Source organism: Hemiscyllium ocellatum, chromosome 45 (genome assembly GCF_020745735.1).
Source record: "Hemiscyllium ocellatum isolate sHemOce1 chromosome 45, sHemOce1.pat.X.cur, whole genome shotgun sequence".
Lineage (NCBI taxonomy): Eukaryota > Metazoa > Chordata > Chondrichthyes > Orectolobiformes > Hemiscylliidae > Hemiscyllium > Hemiscyllium ocellatum.
Genome location: NC_083445.1, coordinates 21,889,495 through 21,911,773, shown reverse-complemented (window position 1 = coordinate 21,911,773; position 22,279 = coordinate 21,889,495). Strand labels below are relative to the sequence as shown.

At 44.4% G+C, this 22,279-nt stretch overlaps 1 protein-coding gene across 6 annotated transcripts in view; it reads left to right on the top strand.

Moving 5' to 3' along the window:
• gmip (GEM interacting protein) overlaps positions 1–22,279 on the top strand; it is a 168,900-nt gene that overhangs the window by 130,442 nt on the left and 16,179 nt on the right. For all 6 annotated transcript variants that reach the window (XM_060855043.1, XM_060855042.1, XM_060855047.1 and 3 more), the window contains 9 exons: positions 243–380; positions 8,383–8,573; positions 8,718–8,797; positions 11,218–11,319; positions 13,746–13,838; positions 15,016–15,179; positions 16,797–16,985; positions 17,373–17,510; positions 20,882–21,102. In XM_060855043.1, coding sequence (XP_060711026.1) covers positions 243–380; positions 8,383–8,573; positions 8,718–8,797; positions 11,218–11,319; positions 13,746–13,838; positions 15,016–15,179; positions 16,797–16,985; positions 17,373–17,510; positions 20,882–21,102 — 1,316 coding nt within the window. The remainder of the gene's footprint in view (positions 1–242; positions 381–8,382; positions 8,574–8,717; positions 8,798–11,217; positions 11,320–13,745; positions 13,839–15,015; positions 15,180–16,796; positions 16,986–17,372; positions 17,511–20,881; positions 21,103–22,279) is intronic.

Below are 22,279 nucleotides of genomic sequence, written 5' to 3'. Positions count from 1 at the left end.
CAGTGCTTAAGTAATTTCAAGACAGAGATGGATAGATTCCTAAAGAGATAAAGGGATATGGGGATAGCTGGGGGAAAATGGCATTGAGGTAGATGATCAACCATGATCTAGAATAGCAGAGCAGGTTTGAAAGGCTGAATGGCCTATGTTGCAATGTTTTCCATGTCCCTACAAACCTATTCCTTTGAAGGGCTTTCAGTGTAGAAAGGAGAAATTTCTCTATGTTTATCCTCTCCCTTCAGGTTCAAGAAGCTGAGATCTACTACAGAAACTGTGTTGTTGAGGCCAATAGCAAGCGCAAAGAACTGGAGACAATGAAAGTGAGGATTATTACACAGCTTCGTAAACTCATCGATCAGGGTGACCTCATACTGAAAGAGGTGAAGTATTCAATTAATGTTGTTCTTTATTTTTCCCCCTCTCTGTATCTTGCACTCTACTTCTTAATCTCACCCTTAGTGCTCTGTCTCACTCTCACGTTTTTTCCTTTTCATTCTCCCTCTCCTTATCTTGATCTTTCTGAAGGATCTGGTTTGTTGTTGTCTCTGGTTTGTTACCCGTGCCACGTGATAGAGAGTCGAGGAATAGGGAGAAAGAACAGTTAAATGCATGGCTACAGGGATGGTGCAGGAGGGAGGGATTCCGGTTTCTGGACAACTGGGGTTCTTTCTGGGGAAGTTGGGACCTCTATAAACAGGATGGTCTACACCAGAACCTGAGGGGCACCAGTATCCTTGGGGGGAGGTTTGCTAGTGCTCTTTGGGAGGGTTTAAACTAACTCTGCAGGGGCATGGGAACCTGGACTGTAGCTTTATGGTACAGGACCTTGAGTGTAGGGAGGTTAGGAACAAGGCATCGAACTCGAAGGAGGGTGCCTGTAAACAGAAAGGTGGCTTGAAGTGTGTATACTTCAATGCCAGAAGTATAAGAAATAAGGTAGGTGAACTTGCAGCGTGGGTTGGTACCTGGGACTTCGATGTTTTGGCCATTACAGAGACGTGGGTAGAACAGGGGCAGGAATGGCTGTTGCAGGTTCCAGGATTTAAATGTTTTAGCAGGGTCAGAGATGGGGGTAAAAGAGGGGGTGGTGTGGCATTGCTTGTCAAGGATAGTATTACAGCGGTGGAAAGGACGATGGAGGAAGAATTGCCATGCACACAGGAAGAATTGTAAGGGATAGGATTTATGAACATCTGGATAGGAATAATGTGATCAAGGATAGTCAGCATGGTTTTGTGACGGGCAGGTAGTGCCTCACAAACCTTATTGAGTTCTTTGAGAAGGTGACTAAGGAGCTGGACGAGGGTAAAGCAGTAGATGTGGTGTATATGGATTTTAGCAAGGCGTTCGATAAAGTACCCCATGGTAGGCTAATGCAAAAACTACGAAGGTATGGCATTGAGGGTGCATTAGAAGTTTGGATTAGGAATTGGCTGGCTGGAAGAAGACAGAGGGTAGTAGTTGATGGAATAGGTTCATCTTGGAGTGCAGTTACTAGCGGTGTTCCACAAGGATCTGTTTTGGGACCATTGCTGTTTGTCATCTTTATAAATGATCTAGAGGAGGGGCTTGAAAGCTGGGTGAGCAAGTTTGCGGATGACACGAAAGTCGGTGGAGTTGTGGACAGCGAAGAAGGATGTGGCAGGTTACAGAGGGATATAGATAAATTGCAGAGCTGGGCAGAAAGGTGGCAAATGGAGTTCAATGTAGCTAAGTGTGAAGTCATTCACTTTGGTAGGAGTAACAAGAAGATGGATTACTGGGCTAATGGTAGGCTACTTGGTAGTGTGGATGAGCAGAGGGATCTTGGTGTCCATGTACACAGATCTCTGAAAGTTGCCACCCAGGTAAATAGAGCTGTGAAGAAAGCATATGGTGTACTGGGCTTTATTGGTAGAGGAATTGAGTTCCAGAGTCCTGAGGTCATGTTGCAGTTGTATAAGACTCTGGTGCGGCCTCATCTGGAGTATTGTGTGCAGTTTTGGTCGCCATACTATAGGAAGGATGTGGAGGCATTGGAATGTGTGCAGAGGAGGTTTACCAGGATGTTGCCTGGCATGTTAGGAAGATCGTATGAGGAAAGGCTGAGGCACTTGGGGCTGTTCTCATTGGAGAAAAGAAGGTTTAGGGGTGACTTGATAGAGAAGTACAAGATGATTAGGGGTTTAGATAGGGTAGACACTGAGAACCTTTTTCTGTTAATGGAGTCAGCTGTTACTAGGGGACACAGTTTTAAATTAAGGGGTGGTAGGTATAGGACAGATGTTAGGGGTAGATTCTTTACTCAGCGGGTTGTGAGTTCATGGAATGCCCTGCCAGTAGCAGTGGTGAACTCTCCCTCTTTATGGTCATTTAAGCGGGCATTGGATAAGCATATGGAGGTTATTGGGCTAGTGTAGGTTAGGTAGACTTTGGTCGGCGCAACATCGAGGGCCGAAGGGCCTGTACTGCGCTGTATTTTTCTATGTTCTATCTCTTTAATTCTCTCTATTCCAGATGCTCCTCTTCTCTCACTCTCTATCCCTACATCCTAGACCATAAGACCATAAAATATAGGAGCACAATTAGAGCATTTGGCCTTCCCTTCACTATCCCACCCACAGTGACTGCTCCCCAGCTCTCCTACGATCGATACCTTACAAACAGCCCCAACGTCTGGTGAGGTTGTGCTTTTTTGCCCCTGTAATATTTTCTGATTATCACACAGGAGGCCACCATAATGCTGGTGAATGTTCCCCACAGGAGGTAATGTGGGGGCTCCTGCCGCTTCTCTAGCCAGTGAGTGACACCTCCATCACCAACATTAAATTCCATCCTTCGTCGCCATACCCAGGGATGGATATATTTATTCAGTGGATCATCTCCTGGGATGACAGAGTGAGCTCGGATACCAGACACTGAATAGAAATGAGCCGATATTGGGATTGGAATTCCAATTGGATATCCAATCCCTCTGTACTCACAATCCCCACCAGGATGGTCTGAGAGCTCTCGGCTTCTTCCTTGACCAGAGGTCTGAACCCCATCCCCATCCACCACCACCCTCTTCCACTTGGTTATACTTATTCTCTCACGGAACTTCTCCTTTAATTCATCTCACTTCTGCCAAGTCAAAGGAGTGGCTATGGACACCCATATGGATCCCAGTTATGCCCTGACTCTGGAACCATCCTTATTCAAGCCTTGCATTGGACCCCTCCCTCAACTCTTCTTCTGGTACATCAACCGCTGCTTTGTGCCACATCATGCTCCCATCAGGACCTTGAAAACTTCATCTATTTTGTGTCCAATTTTCACCTTCTATAGCTTTCATTTCATCCATTTACAACAAGTCCCTTCTTTCCTTGAGTTCAGGGAATCAACTGTCCACTGCCATCCACTATGAAGTTAAAAATCACTAGCACATCAGGCTATAGTCCAACAGGTTTATTTCGAAGTACAAGTTTTTGGAGTGTTGCTCCTTCATTAGATAACTAGTGGGGCTAATCCCCTCATCCTTCTAGACTCATTGAATATAGCCCCAGAGTTCTCAAACATTCCTCATATGTGAAGCCTTTCGTTCCTGGAATCATTCTCGTGAACATCCTCTGGACCTGCTCCAGGACCAATATATCTTTCCTGATGTATGGGGCCTAAAATTGCTCACAATATTACAAGTGTGATCTGACCAGAACCTTGTCAAACCTCAGAAGTAAATCTCTACTATTTTGTTCTCGAGATAAATAACAAGATTGTATTTCCCTTCCAAACCACCGACTCAACCTAAAAGAGAAATCTGGACCAGGTCCGTTTGCACTTCAGATTTACGAATTTTCAACCCATTTAGAAAATAGTCCATGCCTCTATTCTTCCTACAAAAGTGCATGACCTCACACTTTCCCGTGTTGTACTCCATCTGCCACTTTGCCCATTCGCCAAACCTGTCTATGTGGTTTCTCACCCACTGTGGTTGACAGGGCCCCCAACCGCATCCAACCTAGCACCTGTGCTTCCACTCTTCACCCTTCCCATCACTTACAACAGGAGAAAGTGAGGATGGCAGATGTTGGAGATCAGAGCTGAAAATGTGTTGCTGGAAAAGCGCAGCAGGTCAGGCAGCATCCAAGGAACAGGGCTTTCCTGAAGAAGGGCTTATGCCCGAAGCGTCAATTCTCCTGTTCCATGGATTCTGCCTGACCTGCTGCACTTTTCCAGCAACACATTTTCAGCTCATCACTTACAACAGTGTGATCCAGTTTCCCTTGTTCTCACTTTACATCCCACCAGCCTCCGCATTCAAAGGATCTTTCTCTGCCATTTCAGACAACTCCAACGGAGTGCCACCACCAAACACATCGTCTGCATTTCACAGGGATCGTTCTGTCTGGGTCATCCTAGTCCATTCCACAACCACCAACACCACCCTCCCTCTGTACGGCACCTTCCCATGTAACTGCAGAAAGTACAACACCTGTCCCTTCACCTGCTCCCTGCTCACCATCCAAGGGCCTAAAACAGTCTTTCCAGGGGAAGCAGCATTTGATCTGTACCACTTCCAATCTTGTGTATTGCATTCGCTGCACCCAGTGTGGCCTACTCTATATTGGAGGAACCAAGTGCAGACTGGGTGACTGCTCTGCAGAACACCTTCCATCTGTGCTCAAGCAGGACCTCGACCTTCCCATAGCGGTCATCTTAACACAGCGTCCTGCTCACATGGCCACAAGTCTGTCCTCAGAATACGGCAGTGTTCCAGTGAATCACAGCGTAATCGGGAGGAACAGGTACTTTACAACCTTCTGGACTTAATACTGAGTTTAATACTTTTACATTGTGAACATTTCTTCCCATTCTCTGAGTTTATCATGTCTTACTGTCCTTTCAAGTCTGTCAGGAGACACACCATTGCTCTACCATTATCATATTCTGAAAATTTAAGCTGAAATATTGTCGGAGAATTGTCCAATTACAAATCAAGGCCACAAACAGATGTTGTGAAACTGATGAACACTGATTTATTTCTCACAGTATCATGGGGAGGAGAAATTGACTGGACTGATACAAAACGGACACTTTGCACAGTTAAGTCAAGGATTTCCTCCCTGAGCTTTAGATACAGTCAGTTCTTATAGGGTTACAGTAGTGACATGTTAATAATAAGACAATGCAGTTTCAATTGCAGTTATTAGAAAATAATTGCTTGTCCAGCAGTATCCATTAGTTAACAATTGTAACATTAGTTAACAGGAAGTTTAGCTAATCTGCAGAAACGGGTGCTAATGGCTAGCATCCTGGCTTCACTAGGTCCCTAGGGTAGTGTTCATTCTTGTCAGGTCTCTTGGTGCCACCTTGTCTGCATCTGCTTTGTGGGGATTGAGTAACTGGGGAGACAGGGAATGCCCTTGGGACTTCAGGAGCTGTGATACTATTGTGAGGTAGGAAAACCAGTTAGCAGACCATCTAGATAGTGTATTCCTTCAGTGGGGGGGGGGGGGGTGGGGGGGTCCCTTAGGTAATGTCTCATTTCACTGTTAGTTCCTGAGCTGAGTGTGGTCAAGTTGAAGTGCCGGTGGCATTATGGGTAAGCTCTGTTTGGCTAAGAACAGACGTGGTTTCTGTGAGAAAGTGGTGGGCAGGCAGAGTGGTTTGGATTTTTTTCTCCTACAACTAGCAACATCTTTTCTTCACTGACGCCCTAAACCCACTCCCCCAGCACCAACCCCCCCCAAATATATAAATGATAAATGCTGTCCCCTCCACACTTTACTTTAGGTTTGATGAAGAGACATTTAGACTCAAAACGTTAGTTTGCTCTCTCTCCATGGATGCTGTCTGGTACACCGTGATTTCCAGCATTAGGCTTCAGTACAGATTCCAGCATTGCAGTAATTTGTACCTATAATGTCTTGAGTTTAGAAACATGAAAGGTATTCTTTAGAATATAAAATAGTACAGCACAGAAACAGGCTCTTTGGCCCACGATGTCTGTGCCAACCATGATGCCATTCTTCTTGTTAAAACGAATGCAATTCTTTGACAGAGTAAATGCTAGGGAGCTCTTTTGACCCCTGGCTGGAGTGTCTAAACTAAAAGAGAGAATAGGCAAAAGTAAGGACTGCAGATGCTGGAAACCAGAGTTTAGATCAGAGTGGTGCTGGAAAAGCACAGCAAGTCAGGCAGCATCCGAGGAGCAGGAAAATCGACGTTTCGGGCAAAAGCCCTTCATCAGGAATGAAGGGCTTTTGCCCGAAATGTCGATTTTCCTGCTCCTCAGAAGCTGCCTGACCTGCTGTGCTTTTTCAGCACTACTCTGATCTAAAAGAGAGAGTGTCAAACATAAGAAGTCATTTAAAAAGGACTTCAGTAGGGAGAAATGTATTACTCAAATGGTTACAAATCTTTGGAAGTGGCTGCCCTATGGGGCAACGGATGTTTAGTTGTTGCAGTTATTCAAGATTGATAGATTTTTGGAGTTAAGGAAATCAAGGTATAAATCAGCAGAGGAGTTGACGTAAAAATTCAGCTGTGATCTTATTGTATGTTAGGATGGACTCGAGGAACTATATGGTTACTTTCACTTTTATGTCACATCTTCCCAAGTCACATTTGTGTTAGATATCAAATAAAACCCTCTGTCCTTCAAACACTGCCTTGTGTTTTGGGTGTAGGTTTGCTTGCTGAGTTGCAAGGTTCATTTCCAGATGTTTCGTCACTCACTAGGTAACTAGTGAGCCTCAGGTGAAGCAATATACATGATTCCTGCTTTCTATTTAAATGTTTGGGTTTCTTTGGGTTGGTGATGTCATGTCCTGTAGTGACATCACTTCCGGTTCATTTTCTCAGGAGTTCTGGTTAGAATGCCATGCTTCCAGGAATTCTCGTGCTTGTCTTTGTTTGGCTTGTCCTAGGATGGATGTATTGTCCCAGTCAAAGTTGTGTCCTTCCTCATGTGAGGATACTTGTGACAGTATCACAACTAGTCTTTGTGCATCCTGTTGGCTAGTTTTCTGCCTGTTTGTTCAATGTATTGTTTGTTTCAGTCCTTGCACAGTATTTTGTAAATGATATTAGTTTTGCCCTTTGTCTGTATAGGGTCTTTCAAGTTCATTAGCTGCTGTTTTAGTGTGTTGGTGGGATTGTGGGCTACCATGAAGCTAAGTCTGGCAGTCATTTCCGAGATGTCTTTGGTATGGGGGTGAGTGGCTAGGGTTTCTGGATGTGTTTTGTCTGCTTGTTTGGTTTTATTGCTGAGAAATCAACAGACTGTGTTCATTGGGTACCCATTCTTTTTGAATACATGGTATAGGTGATTTTTCTCTGCTCTGCGTGGTTCCTTTTTGCTGCAGTGTGTGTTGGCTCATTGAAATAATGTTCTGATGCAGCTTTGTTTGTGAGTGTTTGGATGATTGTTTCTGTAGCTCCTGCATCACCAGGAAATGACATCACCAACCCAAAGAAACCCAATCATAAAAATAGAAAGCAGGAATTTTCAGCATTGCTTCGCTTGACGCCCACTGAAGATGTTATCTGGTAGAGTAACAAAACATCTGGAAATGACCCTTGCAGCTCAGCGAGCAAACCTACATCCAAAGCCTCAACCTGAGCTACAAATCTCAAAACTCGTTACTGCCTTGTGTGTATTGCACCATTGTCTCTGAATGATACAATGATTCATAAACCCACTGAGAACAAGGGGAACAGAGCGAGGCCAAGCCGCTAGATGAGGAAGGATGTTCACGCTATGGAGACAGTTCAAACAAAGGCTTATCAGACTGATTCCTGGCCTAGCAGGACTGACATCTGAAGAGAAAATGGATTGGTTAGGACCATATTCACTGGAGTTTTAAAGAATGAGTTGGAATCTCATAAAAACCTTATAATTTTAACAAAAGAAGACAAAACAAACATAGGAAGGATGTTCCCGATGACTAGGGAGCCTAGAACCACAAGTCACATTCTAAAGATATGGTATAAACCATTTAAGACAGCTATGAAGAGAAATTTTTTCACCCAAAGCACAGTGAGCCTATGGAATTCTCTACCATAGGTGACAGTTGAGGCCAAAACATTGAAAGTTTTCAACTAGTTACAGATTGTTCTTAGGGCTAAAAGGATCAAAGGATACGTGGAGAAAGCATGAACAGGCTCCTGTGCTGGATGCTCAGTCATGATTGTATTAACTGGTGGAGCAGGCTCCAAGGGCCGAATGGCCTACTCTTGGTCCTATTTTCCATCAATCTAAGAAGAGGTACGTTTTGCTTGCCTGTGAAACGGTAAAATGGAAGTTACAGCAGAGACAACGTGGACACTTGCTCTGAGGTGGGGTGACACCTTACACTACATTGGATCTGAATGGTTGAGGCATCAGTGAAGAGTAACCTTTTCATACATTTGCCTCACCAGGTCTCTGTGAACCTTTTCCAAATGCAGGAGGAACAAATCGAACAAGTGCCCCTGGCCTTTCGCTCACTGCATGAGAACATCAAACTTTATGAGCCCGGCCAGAAATATTTTGAGTTTATTCAGAACCTGGATAAGAAGCTGCAGCCTGTGGAGTTTTATGAATTCGAGGAGTTTGCTACTCGCAGCAGGAGGTGAGTGTTACATCAAATGAGGAATGGCAAAAGAGATTCAGTAATGAGAGAATTAATAGAGTGTTTGGTTTGATGAGATTCTGTAGTGGGACTGAATGATGGGTTTGGCCCACTGATAAATTGTATGTTTGTTTTAATTTGCAGGTCATCTAATTTGCTCCATCGATCGTCAGCATCTTCTGGTGACTTGCCGAGCTTGTCAGACGAGTTTGAAAACAAACTGAGTAAGTTGATGAAAAGCAATTTTGTAAATGGGGAAGCCCGTCTTATTTATTCTCAAGAGGTTAAGGAGGAACCTCTGTCAGTGAGGAGAAAGTTCGTGGGCGGCACGGTGGCACAGTGGTTAGCACTGCTGCCTCACAGTGCCAGAGACCCAGGTTCAATTCCCGCCTCAGACGATTGACTGTGTGGAGTTTGCACGTTCTCCCTGTGTCTGCGTGGGTTTCCTCCAGGTGCTCCGGTTTCCTCCCACAATCACAAAGATGTGCGGGTCAGGTGAATTGGCCATGCTAAATTGCCTCTAGTGTTAGGTAAGGGGTAAATGTAGGGGTATGGGTGGGTTGCGCTTCGGCGGGTCGGTGTGGACTTGTTGGGCCGAAGGGCCTGTTTCCACACTGTAAGTAATCTAATCTTAAAAAAAAAAGTGAGGACTGAAGATGCTGGAGAAGGGCTTATTCCCGAAACGCCGACTCTCTTGCTTCTCGGATGCTGCCTGACCTGCTGTGCTTTTCCAGTGCCACACTTTTCACATCTGTTAAGATGCCAACGAGAAAAGATTATACTCCTTCCCAAATTATAAGCATCTACTGTGAAACCTGCAACTTAATCTCCTTGTCGCAGAGTCTGTGACCTGTCTCCTCTTACTCACTGCTCATGTCATGGCTGGGAGGGCCAATTTTCCAGCTTGCAGCAAGCTCTCACAAATAAATTAGATTCTCTACAGTATGGAAACAGGCCATTTGGCCCAAAAGTCCACACCGACTCTCTGAATATTAACCCACCCAGACCCATTCCACTACCCCATTACACTACATTTACTCCTGACTAATGCACCTAACACTATGGGCAATTTAGCATGGCCAATTCACCTGACCTGCACATCTTTGGATTACTAATGTGATAATGGGCAGCTAATCTGATTTGCAGTGATGCTAGTTGAGGGATAGATTTTGGTCAGGGGAAGTCCACAGCACTTCTTTGAAATAATCTGTATTCACTTGAGACGGAAGACAGACTTTGTTTTAACATTTCACCTGAAGCATAGCACTTCTGACGGTAAACACTGTCTTCTAGCCTAGATTTTGTGTCTGAGTCATTGGAGTGGGTTTCAAACCTATAACCTTCTAAGTCAAGAGATAAGTGTCACCCACTGAACCACAGCTAATCGATTCTGAAAGCACTCCACAATGTTAGTTGCCATTGTGATGTGTGCAATCACAGCAGCCAATTTGTGCTCAACAAGGTTTCCAAAAAACAGCATTGAGTTCAGTCATTTCTCTGGTGGTGTCAGTGCAAGAAATTTTGTTGGCCAGGGTGTGAAGAGGACTTCTCCCATTCTCTTTGTAAAATAACACAGGATGTTTAGCAATCTGCGGAGCATCTGGAGAGTTTACTGCCTTGCCATCTGATTGAACAGCACTACCTCAGTAATGCAGAGAAACATTGGCGTAGACTGTGAGCTCAGGTCCAGGAAAGGGGCTCAAAACCACAATCACTGATGCAAAGGTGGCCACTCAATGAGGCAAAGCCAAAACAAGACAAAGTTTATCGGAAACTCAGATGATTCAGTCAGTGCCAACTGTAGTTTGCATAAACTAACATGTAGAATTGAGGGATTCTGAAGAATATTTGTTTTAGAGGCAGCTTTCTTCTTCTGGTGGTCTACAATACTTTTTACAATTTGTGGTTGAATTTATTCCACCTACTCAATTGTTTTCAGTACAATTTAAGAGATCTTATAATGCCATTTCATATCACAAAAAGTGAAGGATTTAAGAGGGTTGGTATGGACTTGTTGGGCCGAAGGGCCTGTTTCCACACTGTAGGGAATCTAATCTTATGCAGAAAGCCCAGAGAAGCAAAGACTGCTCTCTCTTCGAGAATTAGAATTAACTTTAAAATAGAGAGACTTTGTGAAAGCATGTGGGGAGAAACTGTTTCTACAGGCACTCAATAATTAGAGGACTCAGACTTAAGATAATCTGCAAAATGGGAAGATGAGAAATAATCTTATTGGTGAGTTTTTGTTATCTGATAGGGTGGCGGAAATAAGTTCCTGGGGAATTGGCTGATACTTTAAGGAAAAGGGTTGTTTGACTATGACCAAATTGGAAAGCTCTACTGAAGAGCTGGCACATGCACAATGGGCCAAATGGCTTCCCTTATGCTGCGTAATTGATGGAATCTTTCTGTTTTACTTCCTCTATTAGTGCAATTAGTGAGAAGGGTAATCAGGAGCACTGAAGCTGAAGTGGGCATTAGCACCTTAGGTTCTTATAATACACAGTCTGTGCTTTATACATACAATTTAATGTTATAGGAATGTTCTGGAATCTCCATTCTTGCCTTTCTCTCATTAGCTGCTGAACATTAGGGGTTTCCGGAACAGTGTTCTAATTTATATATTCCTTTCCTTGTTGTGTAGTGTTTCGAAATGCAGTCGGGACTAAACCTGCCTTAAGTGATTCAGAAAGCACTGGAGGAAGCAGTGAGTCACGTTCCTTAGATTCTCCGATGTCCAGTCCGGGTACGTATCAGCGAAAGTTGTCCTTGAACGAGGACAAAAGAACCTCCTTACAGAATTGTGTTGTCCACAATTAGCCTCCAGCAGTTCCAGCCATTACTCTTCAGATTATAGCACACCTCCATGCCTTATTGAGCTGATAGGTTTCAGGACTGTGCCTTCTGTTTTATTTGTTCATGGGATTTGGGTGGCACTAGCTAAGTCAGCCTTTATTGAGAATTTATTACAACATAGAACATTATAGCGCAGTACAGGCCCTTCAACCCTCAATGTTGCGCCAACCTGTGGAACCAATCTGAAGCCCATCTAACCTATTCAACTCCATTCTCGTCCATATGCCTATCCAATGACCATTTAAATGCCCTGAAAGACGGCGAGTCCACTACTGTTGCGGGCAGTGCATTCCATGCCTGTACTACTCACTGAGTAAAGAAACTACCTCTGACATCTGTCCTGTATCAATCACCCCTCAATTTAAAGCTATGTCCTGTCATGCTAGCCATCGCCATCTGAGGAAAAAGGCTCTCACTGTCCCACCTATCTAACCCTCTGATGATCTTATATGTCACCTCTCAACCTTCTTCTCTGTAAAGAAAACAGCCTCAAGTCCCTCGGCCTTTCCTCGTAAGACCTTCCCTCCATACCAGGCAACATTCCAGTAAATCTCCTCTGAACCCTTTCCAAAGCTTCCACATCCTTCCTACAATGTGCTGACCAGAACTGCATGTAATATTCCAAATGTGGCTGCACCAGTGTTTTGTACAACTGCAGCATGCAGCACGATATTGATTATTTACCTGATCTCAGTCAGCACGTGTAATGGTGGTTTGCTGTTATATAGGTTGTCCTCACTGAAAATTGTGGTCCTGTTCTTAAGAAATCAGTGCTTTAAATGAAATGACTCAAGTGAATTATGGGTTCCTATTGGAATCAAGGTTAAAGCCAGTGTTAGATTCCCTCGGATAGTTTCTTGTTCAGTAAAAACAAAGGAGAAGCTGAATGCTGTACCGCACACGTGCAGCACCATAAATTTGTAGCTGAAATATCTTGTAAAATGACATAAATCATTGAATATAACAGAAATGCTGCATAAATTCACATTTACATGAAATGGGGACTCTGCTACCATAAACACAGTGCGATTAATTTAGACACCATTGACTCCAATTGAGGTTTGATAGGGGTTATATTGCTAGACTCTACTGGCATGCACAAAAACACAAAAATGATAACCACAAGAGGCTGTGAATTCTGCAGTGAGTAATCTGTTTCCTGATATTCAAAACCTGTCCACCATCTGCAAGGCATAACTCAGGAGAGTGATTGAATATTCCCCATTTGTACAGATGAGTGCAACTCCAACACTTGAGAAGCTTGACATCATCCAGGACAAAGCAGCGTTTTCATAGGAACATAGAAAATAAGTGCAGACGTAGGCCATTTGACCCTTCAAGCCTGCATTCAATATGATCATACTTCTGCTTTCTCTCCATACCTCTTGATCCCTTAGCCACAAGGGCCATGTGCAGCTCCCTCTTGAATATATCTAACAAACTGGCCCCAACAGCTTTCTGTGGGAGAGAATTCCACAGGTTCACAACTCTCTGAGTGAAGAAATTCTTCCTTATCTCAGTTCTGAATGGATTATCCCTTCTTCTTAGACTGTGACTGTGTTTCATTGGCATTCTGCCCATCTCCTTCAACATGCAAGCCCTCCATCACTGACACACAGTTCCTTCCAAACAGTGAGCTCTACCATCTAGGAAGACAGAGGTAACACCATGACTTGCAAGTCACCCTCCAAACCAAAGGCCATCTTGACTTGGAATTATATCATCGTTCCTTCACCTTCGCCATGTTAAAATCACAGAATTCACTTCCTAACAACACCGTGGGTGACTACACCCCAAGGACTGCAGTATATCAAGACAGTATCTCACCCAGCTTCTCCAGGGCAATTAAGACAATAAATGTTGGCCCTGGCAGTGCCACACCCATCCACTGAAAGAGCAACACAAATTGTGGGGCAGTACTGTTTAACCTTGACACTTGAGAGTTGCAGGGTACTCCTGACATTTCAGTGAATATTGTTTTATAGGTCTATGGATGGGGTCAACAGGGTTCAAACCCTGTCAGGGATGTGGGGAGGGGGTTTGTAATCGTTAGGAAACCAGTAGAAAACATCTCCAAAATAGAAGGATAAGCATAAGTGAGAATTAGTTTATCCCTGCCTCACTATATATAACAGCCTTATCATAACCGCTGGTGTGAGGAGGTGACAAGTTCCTTTGGAAATGACAAAAAAGCCCAGTAGGTGCTGTGACTTGCCTTGTTGCTGATTGGGCCACTAGGTTCTCTCTGTGTGTCAGAATCAACTCTGTTTCGCTCACACCTGCACGATTTTAAAAACCTCCATTTTATCTCTGCAGCTCATTTCGGTAGGAAGTTACCAAAAGCTATGTCTTCTGTGATATCTCCAGACGAATTTGAAGAGAGAGATTTGATCCGATCGCATGATAGCGGTATGTTGACAGGTGGGGGGGGTTAAATATTCTTTGAGAGGAACACCTCGAAAAAAGTTGGCTTACTGTTGGCAGAATACAAGTTGGAAGTCCTTCTGGTGCTTAGATACATAAGAAAATGCCTAAATATAGGTGAATGAGTGGCATGTCTGATGATGAGGGGGTCAGTGTCATAGAATCCCTATAGTGCAGAAAGTGGCCATTCAGCCCATTGGGTTCATACCCACCTTCTGAAGAGCATCCCACCCAGACCACCCCACCAACACCCCCCCCCCCCCCCCCCCCCCTCCCCACCCTATCCCCGTAACCCTACATTTCGCATGGCTACCCCACCTAACCTGCATATCACTAGACATTATGGGTAATTTAGCAAGGCCAATTCTCCTAGCCTGCACATCCTTGGACTGTGACAGGAAACTGGAGCCCCGGCAGAAACCCATGCAGACTCACAGAGAAAATGTGCAAACTCCACACAGACAGCTGAGAATGGAATCAAACCAGTGTCCCTGGCACTATGAGGCATCATTACCACTCACTGAGCCATCATGCCACCTGTGTCTGAGGAAAGCTAGTGTGAATCACATGATCTGCCAGGCAGGAGACATCAAGGTGTCTCTGCTTTCTGGGCTTTTACAGATACCTTGTTGAGACTTGCTGTCACACCTGTTGAATCAGGAGTGGTGGACAGGCAGGAGACATTGGTCTGTCATTTTATTTGGCAGCTTATCAATCTCTGCTCCCCAAAGCAAGCAGAAGGAAGCTGAGAATGTAGAATGGGCATGAAGGAAGAAAGGGTGAAAGAAGAGAGGAAGGTAAGGTGATAAGGAAAATTAGAGGGGATGAGCAAGAAAGCAAAAAGAGCACAATAGTGCGAAAAGCAAATGAGAGAGAAAAGGGAATGGTGTTTGTTGTGGTGGCAGAGAATGGCGATTTAGGGGAAAGGGGAATGATAGAACCAGATGAGAGAGAAAATGGACAAGAGGGATGGTTGATGGTGAAATGGGGAAAGGGAGAGATAGGGGAGAATGAGAGAAAATGCAAGTAGATTTGGAAGAGAAAATGAATGCAAAACAGAAAGAAAAGATGAGAAAATGACAGCACAGAGGCAGGAATAGGGAAGGACAGTGGAGAGGGTAGTATAATACAGGTTCAATTTATCTTGAAAATTTTCTCTTAGATTTGACTGACTTGATCAATGAAACTTCAGGAACAGCAGGGCGTTTCAAGAAAATCCCTCTCTCCAAAGCAGCACAGACTCACCACCTGAGGAAACTCCGAGCGCCAACCAAATGCCGTGAGTGTGAAGGCCTCATTGTGGTGAATGGAGCCGAGTGTGAGCAGGTTAGTTGCCTGAACTGTTGGTTTTGTCTGAGCACTGCTGAATGCAGTCTAAAGTGGCACAAGACATTGGCTCTCTGCATTTGATTGGTGCTCCAGTGCCCATTGCTAGCTCAGAAAGTTACAGACAGTTGTATCTGTTGCTTCTATTCCTGACTAACCATCTGGTGGCTTTTAACCTTTGCTGGAATGTGAGCGAGTGAATGTCAGCTGGGGGCATGATCAGCTTTGCTCTGATAGAATGGAGTAACCTGCAAGTGCATTGGCAGAGGAGCTTATTGGGGCAGATTCACCAAGGAACTATGACCAAGAGAAAACTCGGGCCTTGAGGAGTAAATTCAGAAGGGGGGACATTTAACAACTGATTTGAGATCCAGCTGATGTTCTTGCAGAAGCTTAACTGTGAGATTGAAACCCCACTTTATCTTCCTTGGCCCCCTTCACCCAGTGGAAGTGCCTGTCTGAGTTCTTCAGGAGAAACTGAGGTTACAGGGTTGGCAATAGAAAAGGAATGTTGCCATTTATTGCAAGGGAAATGGATATTAAAGTAGTTAAACTCTACTAAAGTCTTTCAGGACTTTTGGTGAGATCACAGCTGTACAGATTTAATCAAGAAAGTATATAAAAAGTTGTATTAGAAGCAGTACAGAGAAGATTCATTTGACTGCTTCCTAAAATAAAGGGGTTGCCTTATGAGGAAAGGATGGTCCAAGCAGTACCTGTATCCATTAGTATTTAGAAGAATGAGAGGTGATCTTACTGAAACATAAAATCCTGCATTAGGGGTAGGAGTGAAAACTGCAAGTGCCTATTATTTCCTCTTGTAGAAGAGATTAGGAGACACAACTTAACAATTAGGGATGTCCCAGTCAAGTTGGAAATGAAGGAAAAACGCTATTTCACACATAGACCTTAGTCTGTGGAATTCTCTTGCCCAGACAGCAATGGAGACTGGGTCGTTGAAATGTATTGAGTTAGATAGGTTTTTGATCAATTATGGAGTCATGGTTTGGGGGTGGAGAAACAAATAGGAAAGTGGAGTTCGAGGCACAGTCAAATGAGCCATGATCTAAACAAATGGTGGAGCAGCCTCAAGGAGTCACATAGTCTACTCCTGTTTCTAATTAGTATGTTCATATGAGCAGTCCCTCCCCTGGTAAAACACTTACAAACATCCATTGCCATTGCCTGCAAGAAAATTGGGGCCTGGAACATAATTGTGAAGCCAGTTTTGCAATTCTCTGTCACAGAAAGCAGTTGTGGCCAAAACACTGAATGTTTTTGAGTAGGAGTTCTTAGGGCTAACGGGGTCAAATGGTCTAAGGAGAAAACAGGAACAGGTGATTGAATCAAGAACATACTGAATAGCAGAGCAAGCTTGAAGGGCTGAATGGCCTCCTCCTGTTCCTGCCTTCCATATGAAAGAAAGGAGATGCAGCATTTAAAGGAAAGGGCATTCTCCATGTGAGTGCATGAGAAGCCTTGCAGCCCTTTGTTGAAAATAACTTCTGTAATGTTCATCCATTCACAAGCTGTGTGTATCTGCATGATATTCTTTGAGGCTTCGCTGGTGCTGAGTATTTGAGTTATTGTGTTTATTTGAGTATTTGCTCTTCACAGTGCTACCTGGCATGTCATAGGAAATGCCTCGAATCGGTTGCCATCATATGTGGACATCGGAAGCTGCAGAACAAGGTCTCTCTCTTTGGTGTTGACTTTGCACAGGTTCCAAGGGAGGCAGCTGATGAGGTTCCCTTCATCATCAGAAAATGCATAGCTGAGATCGACAGCCGGGCACTGAATGTACAGGTAAGAGCAACCCAGCCAAGATCAGAGTGTTGGAAACCGAATATGTTGGAGATAGAGAGCCAGGGAAGCATTGCTATGGTAGCCTGGCAGATAATTACCAGAACCGCAACAGTAGTCTGCTACCACCTTCTCACTGTGTTGTCATCTCTTGACTCTCTAGATGGTGTGTGTCTAAATCCCCTCTACATGGAATATGCCCATCTACCCTCTCCCAAAGAATCTATTGCCAATCTCCCTCTCCTTGTTGAGTTGCACTAGAGTTATCATCATATCCCACAATAGGTGCTGTGGCATTTTACCGTAGGTAGTGAGCTGTTTGTTTTTCTTTCAATAATTAGAATCAGATGTCAGCGTTATAGATCAATGTTGTAATTTCTGATTTTTCAGGGGCTCTATCGGGTGAATGGTTCAAAGATTCGCATCTCCAAACTACGCCATTCCTTCGAAAATGGGTGGGACCTCATCGACATGTCCGAGAACTCTCCTCACGATATTACGAATGTACTAACTCTGTATCTTCGAGAGGTGAGTTGAAGTATAGTGAACTCTTGTGTTAAGTCTGATCCCATCATTCTCAAAGCAGCTCTGCTCGGCAAATGTTGATTTTGAATTTCATTCATCAGCTTCTTCAGTGGGGGCCACATTATGTCAGTGTCCTCGCTCAGGTTATAGTGCTACCTCTGTGCCTTGGCTAATGTTACAGAGCCAGCTTTGTGCTCTAGTTAGGGCTACAGTGCCAGATCTAAACACTGGATAAAGACAACGTTTTTAGTTCTGTGTCCTCACTGGGTTACAGAGCCAGATTTGTATTTTGTCTATAGTTACAAAGCCAGCTCTGTGCACTGGCTAGAGTTAAAGACCCAGCTCTGTGCAATGGCTTGGGCTTACACGTGGGCAGCAGCAACCCTGGGATTTCACAGGTGAACAGCCCAGATTTTACAACAGCATTAATAAATCAACACTGATTACTGGGTCATTTGGCTTTTGTCTTTGATGGTGAAGATTTGGACAGGCCCGTTCCAGGTATTATTGCCCTATGTACACTCTCATCAAACTTGGGAATCAACAATGACAGGGAACATAAATCTTTATTTATACCCTTGAGATTCTCTGGTACATGGAAGGTTGACTTTGAGAATGTCATACTCTCATTATGAGTTCATAAGATATAGGAGGACAATTAGACCACTTAGCCCTTCGATCAGGGCTGATATGTTCCTCACCCCCATTTTCCTGCCTTCTCTCCATATCCCTTCAACCCATTACCAATTAAAAATCTATCCCAGCATCCACCTCACTTTGGGGTAACGAATTCCACAGATTCACAACCCTTTGGAAGAAGCTGTTTCTCCTCAACTCTGTTTATCCTAAGACTATGACCTCTCGTCCTAGAATGCCCCACAAGAGGAAGCATCCGTTCCACATCTATTTTATTCACACCTTTTATCATTGAATACCTCAAGTTGATCTCCCCCATTCTTCATTAACCCGAGTCCAAAACAAACTGCAACTGAATGAGAGTAAAGTAAATAAATAGGATTGGTGATGTTCTGTAATTCAAAACATTAGAAAACCTTCTGTAGGCCTATGAGATCACTGAGCCCACAGAGCAGAAAAGCCCTTTGGTAATTAGCTGTACCAATTCAATAGTACTAAAGCCTGACCTCAGCCTGGGCAGAAACGTAACTTTTAGAAGTTATAAGGGTGATGGGATGGGAGCGGTGTGTGGGGGAGGGGCTGGTTGTGGAGAAAGTAGTCACTTTTACATAAACTGCTGATGGAAGAGTTGGATAAAATTTGGACAAACCATGACAACTCTCTCACTTGTACAGGCAACTATCTGCCTGACACAGTCTAGGCCCACATGGTAACTTAATGAGTAATTTAGCTACAATATTAGGCAATTTCAGGCAGAGGGCAGGGAGGGCTGGAAAGACACTGAAAAATCGAGAAACTGGAGTGCCGTATCCCATTCTGGGCACAAACCTTACGGAAGGATGCATATGAATTATAAAGAGGGTGTTCCATGAGTTCCTGGAACAAGAGAGTCCAGTTACATTGATAGACTGGAACAACATGGAGCTATTGGCCTTGGAGAAAAGTAGAAAGCAAGAAATTGTTCCATTGTGTGGAGGGTCAAAAAATGTGGTGCTGGAAAAGCACAGCCGGTCAGGCAGTATCCAAGGAACAAGAGAGTTGACATGCTTGTCCAGCACTGCCGTGCTTTTCCAGCAGAACCCTTTTCGACTCTGATCTTCAGCATCTGCAGTCTTCACTTTCTCCATTGTGTGGAAGGGTCAAGAACTAGAGGACACTGATTTAAACTGTTCGAGTAAAAAATGAGGTCTGCAGATGCTGGAGATCACAGCTGCAAATGTGTTGCTGGTCAAAGCACAGCAGGCCAGGCAGCATCTCAGGAATAGAGAATTCGACATTTCGAGCATAAGCCCTTCATCAGGAATAAGAGAGAGAGCCAAGCAGGCTAAGATAAAAGGTAGGGAGGAGGGACTAGGGGGAGGGGCGATGGAGGTGGGATAGGTGGAAGGAGGTCAAGGTGAGGGTGATAGGCCGGAGTGGGGTGGGGGCGGAGAGGTAACGTGGCTGAAGAGTTTCTGTGCAGAGGAGATGACCTGGGGGGTGCAGTGAGAGAGGGACTCACTGAAATCCTTGTAGAGGGAGGAAGAGAGCTTCTTCAAGGAAGGCATCCTTGTAAGAGGATTCGCAGTAGGTTAAAATCTTCGAGTAAAAAATGAGGTCTGCAGATGCTGGAGATCACAGCTGCAAATGTGTTGCTGGTCAAAGCACAGCAGGCCAGGCAGCATCTCAGGAATAGAGAATTCGACGTTTCGAGCATAAGCCCTCTTCTCTCACTGCACCCCCCAGGTCATCCTCTCACTGCACCCCCAGGTCATCCTCTCACTGCACCCCCCAGGTCATCTCCTCTGCACAGAAACTCTTCAGCCACGTTACCTCTCCGCCCCCACCCCACTCCGGCCTATCACCCTCACCTTGACCTCCTTCCACCTATCCCACCTCCATCGCCCCTCCCCCTAGTCCCTCCTCCCTACCTTTTATCTTAGCCTGCTTGGCTCTCTCTCTTATTCCTGATGAAGGGCTTATGCTCGAAATGTCGAATTCTCTATTCCTGAGATGCTGCCTAACCTGCTGTGCTTTGACCAGCAACACATTTGCAGCTGTGATCTCCAGCATCTGCAGACCTCATTTTTTACTCGAAGATTTTAACCTACTGCGAATCCTCTTACAAGGATGCCTTCCTTGAAGAAGCTCTCTTCCTCCCTCTACAAGGATTTCAGTGAGTCCCTCTCTCACTGCACCCCCCAGGTCATCTCCTCTGCACAGAAACTCTTCAGCCACGTTACCTCTCCGCCCCCACCCCACTCCGGCCTATCACCCTCACCTTGACCTCCTTCCACCTATCCCACCTCCATCGCCCCTCCCCCTAGTCCCTCCTCCCTACCTTTTATCTTAGCCTGCTTGGCTCTCTCTCTTATTCCTGATGAAGGGCTTATGCTCGAAACGTCGAATTCTCTATTCCTGAGATGCTGCCTGGTCTGCTGTGCTTTGACCAGCAACACATTTGCAACTGATTTAAACTGACTGACTAAGACAATGGTGATATGACAGACATCTTTTTCATATAATATATAGTTCAGACCTGGAGAAAGTGGTAGGGACAGACTCAGCTGAAGCTTTTGAGAAAGAATTGGGTAATTAACTTAAAAGAATAACATTTGGAAGGTTCTGGGGAAAGGATGAATGTTGGGATTGGGCTCTTGCTGAGAGCCAGTGTGAATGCGATGGGCAGAATGGTATTCTTTCTGTGTTGTAGCTATTCTCTAATTTAATGAAAACTTTCTATTTAATTTGACTTCAAGCTTCCTGAGTCGATTGTTCTCTCCACCCTCTACAATGACTTTATGAACTTTGCCAAAGAGTTACACCTGGCCTGTGAAGAGCTGAAGGACAGCCAAGCCAAGGGAGTGTCTATGCCAGCAGATAAAGTGGCACAGCTCATCCAGCAGGCCAAGACCTTGCTGCAGAAGCTACCAGCTGCCAACTACAATGCTCTGGAACACATCATTGGGCATCTCTACAGGTAGGCCCAGGATTGATGTAGATTTCCAAATTAGACGGTAGTAATAGAACTAGTCGCATTAGTGTCTATAGTGCTTGCAAACTTTAGATGCTGAGTTCCAGTTCTACTAAGATAACTGGTTCTCTAATGTTTGTGAGGGATGGGAGTCTGCCAGTCTTCTCTGGTCTACCCCATAAACTCATGCAGTGTGGCTGTCTCTAATTGGACTTGGACTAACAAATATGGCATTCGGGCCTGGCTCCATGGTGGTCTACGTATAATAGCCACTATCCTGGCTAGCTCATTACGCAGTCATCATCTGGTACCGATGCAAACCCTTTATTCCACAGATCAATCAGCTTCTTTAGAACCAGAGAAGTTCCTGGAAGATTTTGTATATCGAGCACGATGCCTAGTCACAGCTGTATCCAGGATCTATTCCATGATATCAACTTCATATCTCAGTCTTGCCACCATTGGGGATAGTTGGGAAGTGTTGGAAGACCTAGATGATGCAAAGACTCAATAAATTCGGGGAAAAGGTGATGTTGTGGTAATGTCACTGATAATCCAGAGGGCCTGGCTAATAATATGGGAACTTGGATTCAACCTCCAACACAACAGCTAGTAGAATTTAAATTCAGTTATTGAATCTGAAATATAAAGCCATTGTCAGTAATGGTGACCATTGTTTATTGTAAAAACCTATTTGGGTCAGGAAAATCTGCCATCCTTACCCAGTCTAGCCAATGTGACTCCAGACCCACAGCAAAACAGTTGTCTCTTAACTGTTCTTGGTTGGGCAACAACTTAAGGACACCCTGAAAGAATAAAAAACATCTGAAGTGAAAGGGCAGATTAGTGCAATTGGGCCAGTTGGAAATACCTGGAAGACCAAATAGGTAAAGAATTTTCCTTTAGGTCTGTAACTAGCCTGGGAAGGTTTGTATTAGTTGAGATTGACAGAAAGATTTGGGTGATGGAGAGTTGGTATCTACAAGATGACGATGCGAGTGAACACAAAGCAGGTTGTTCACATTTAATAAGAACTTCCGCATTCCAAAGTTTCCCAAGTTTGAATAGAGTGTACCACACACCAAGCTATCTGGTCTCAGCTTGTTTGTTGGAAGGGTGGAAAGAGATGGAGAAGGCAATGCAATGAGGGAAAGGAGGTTAGCGTTAGTGTTATCCATTATTT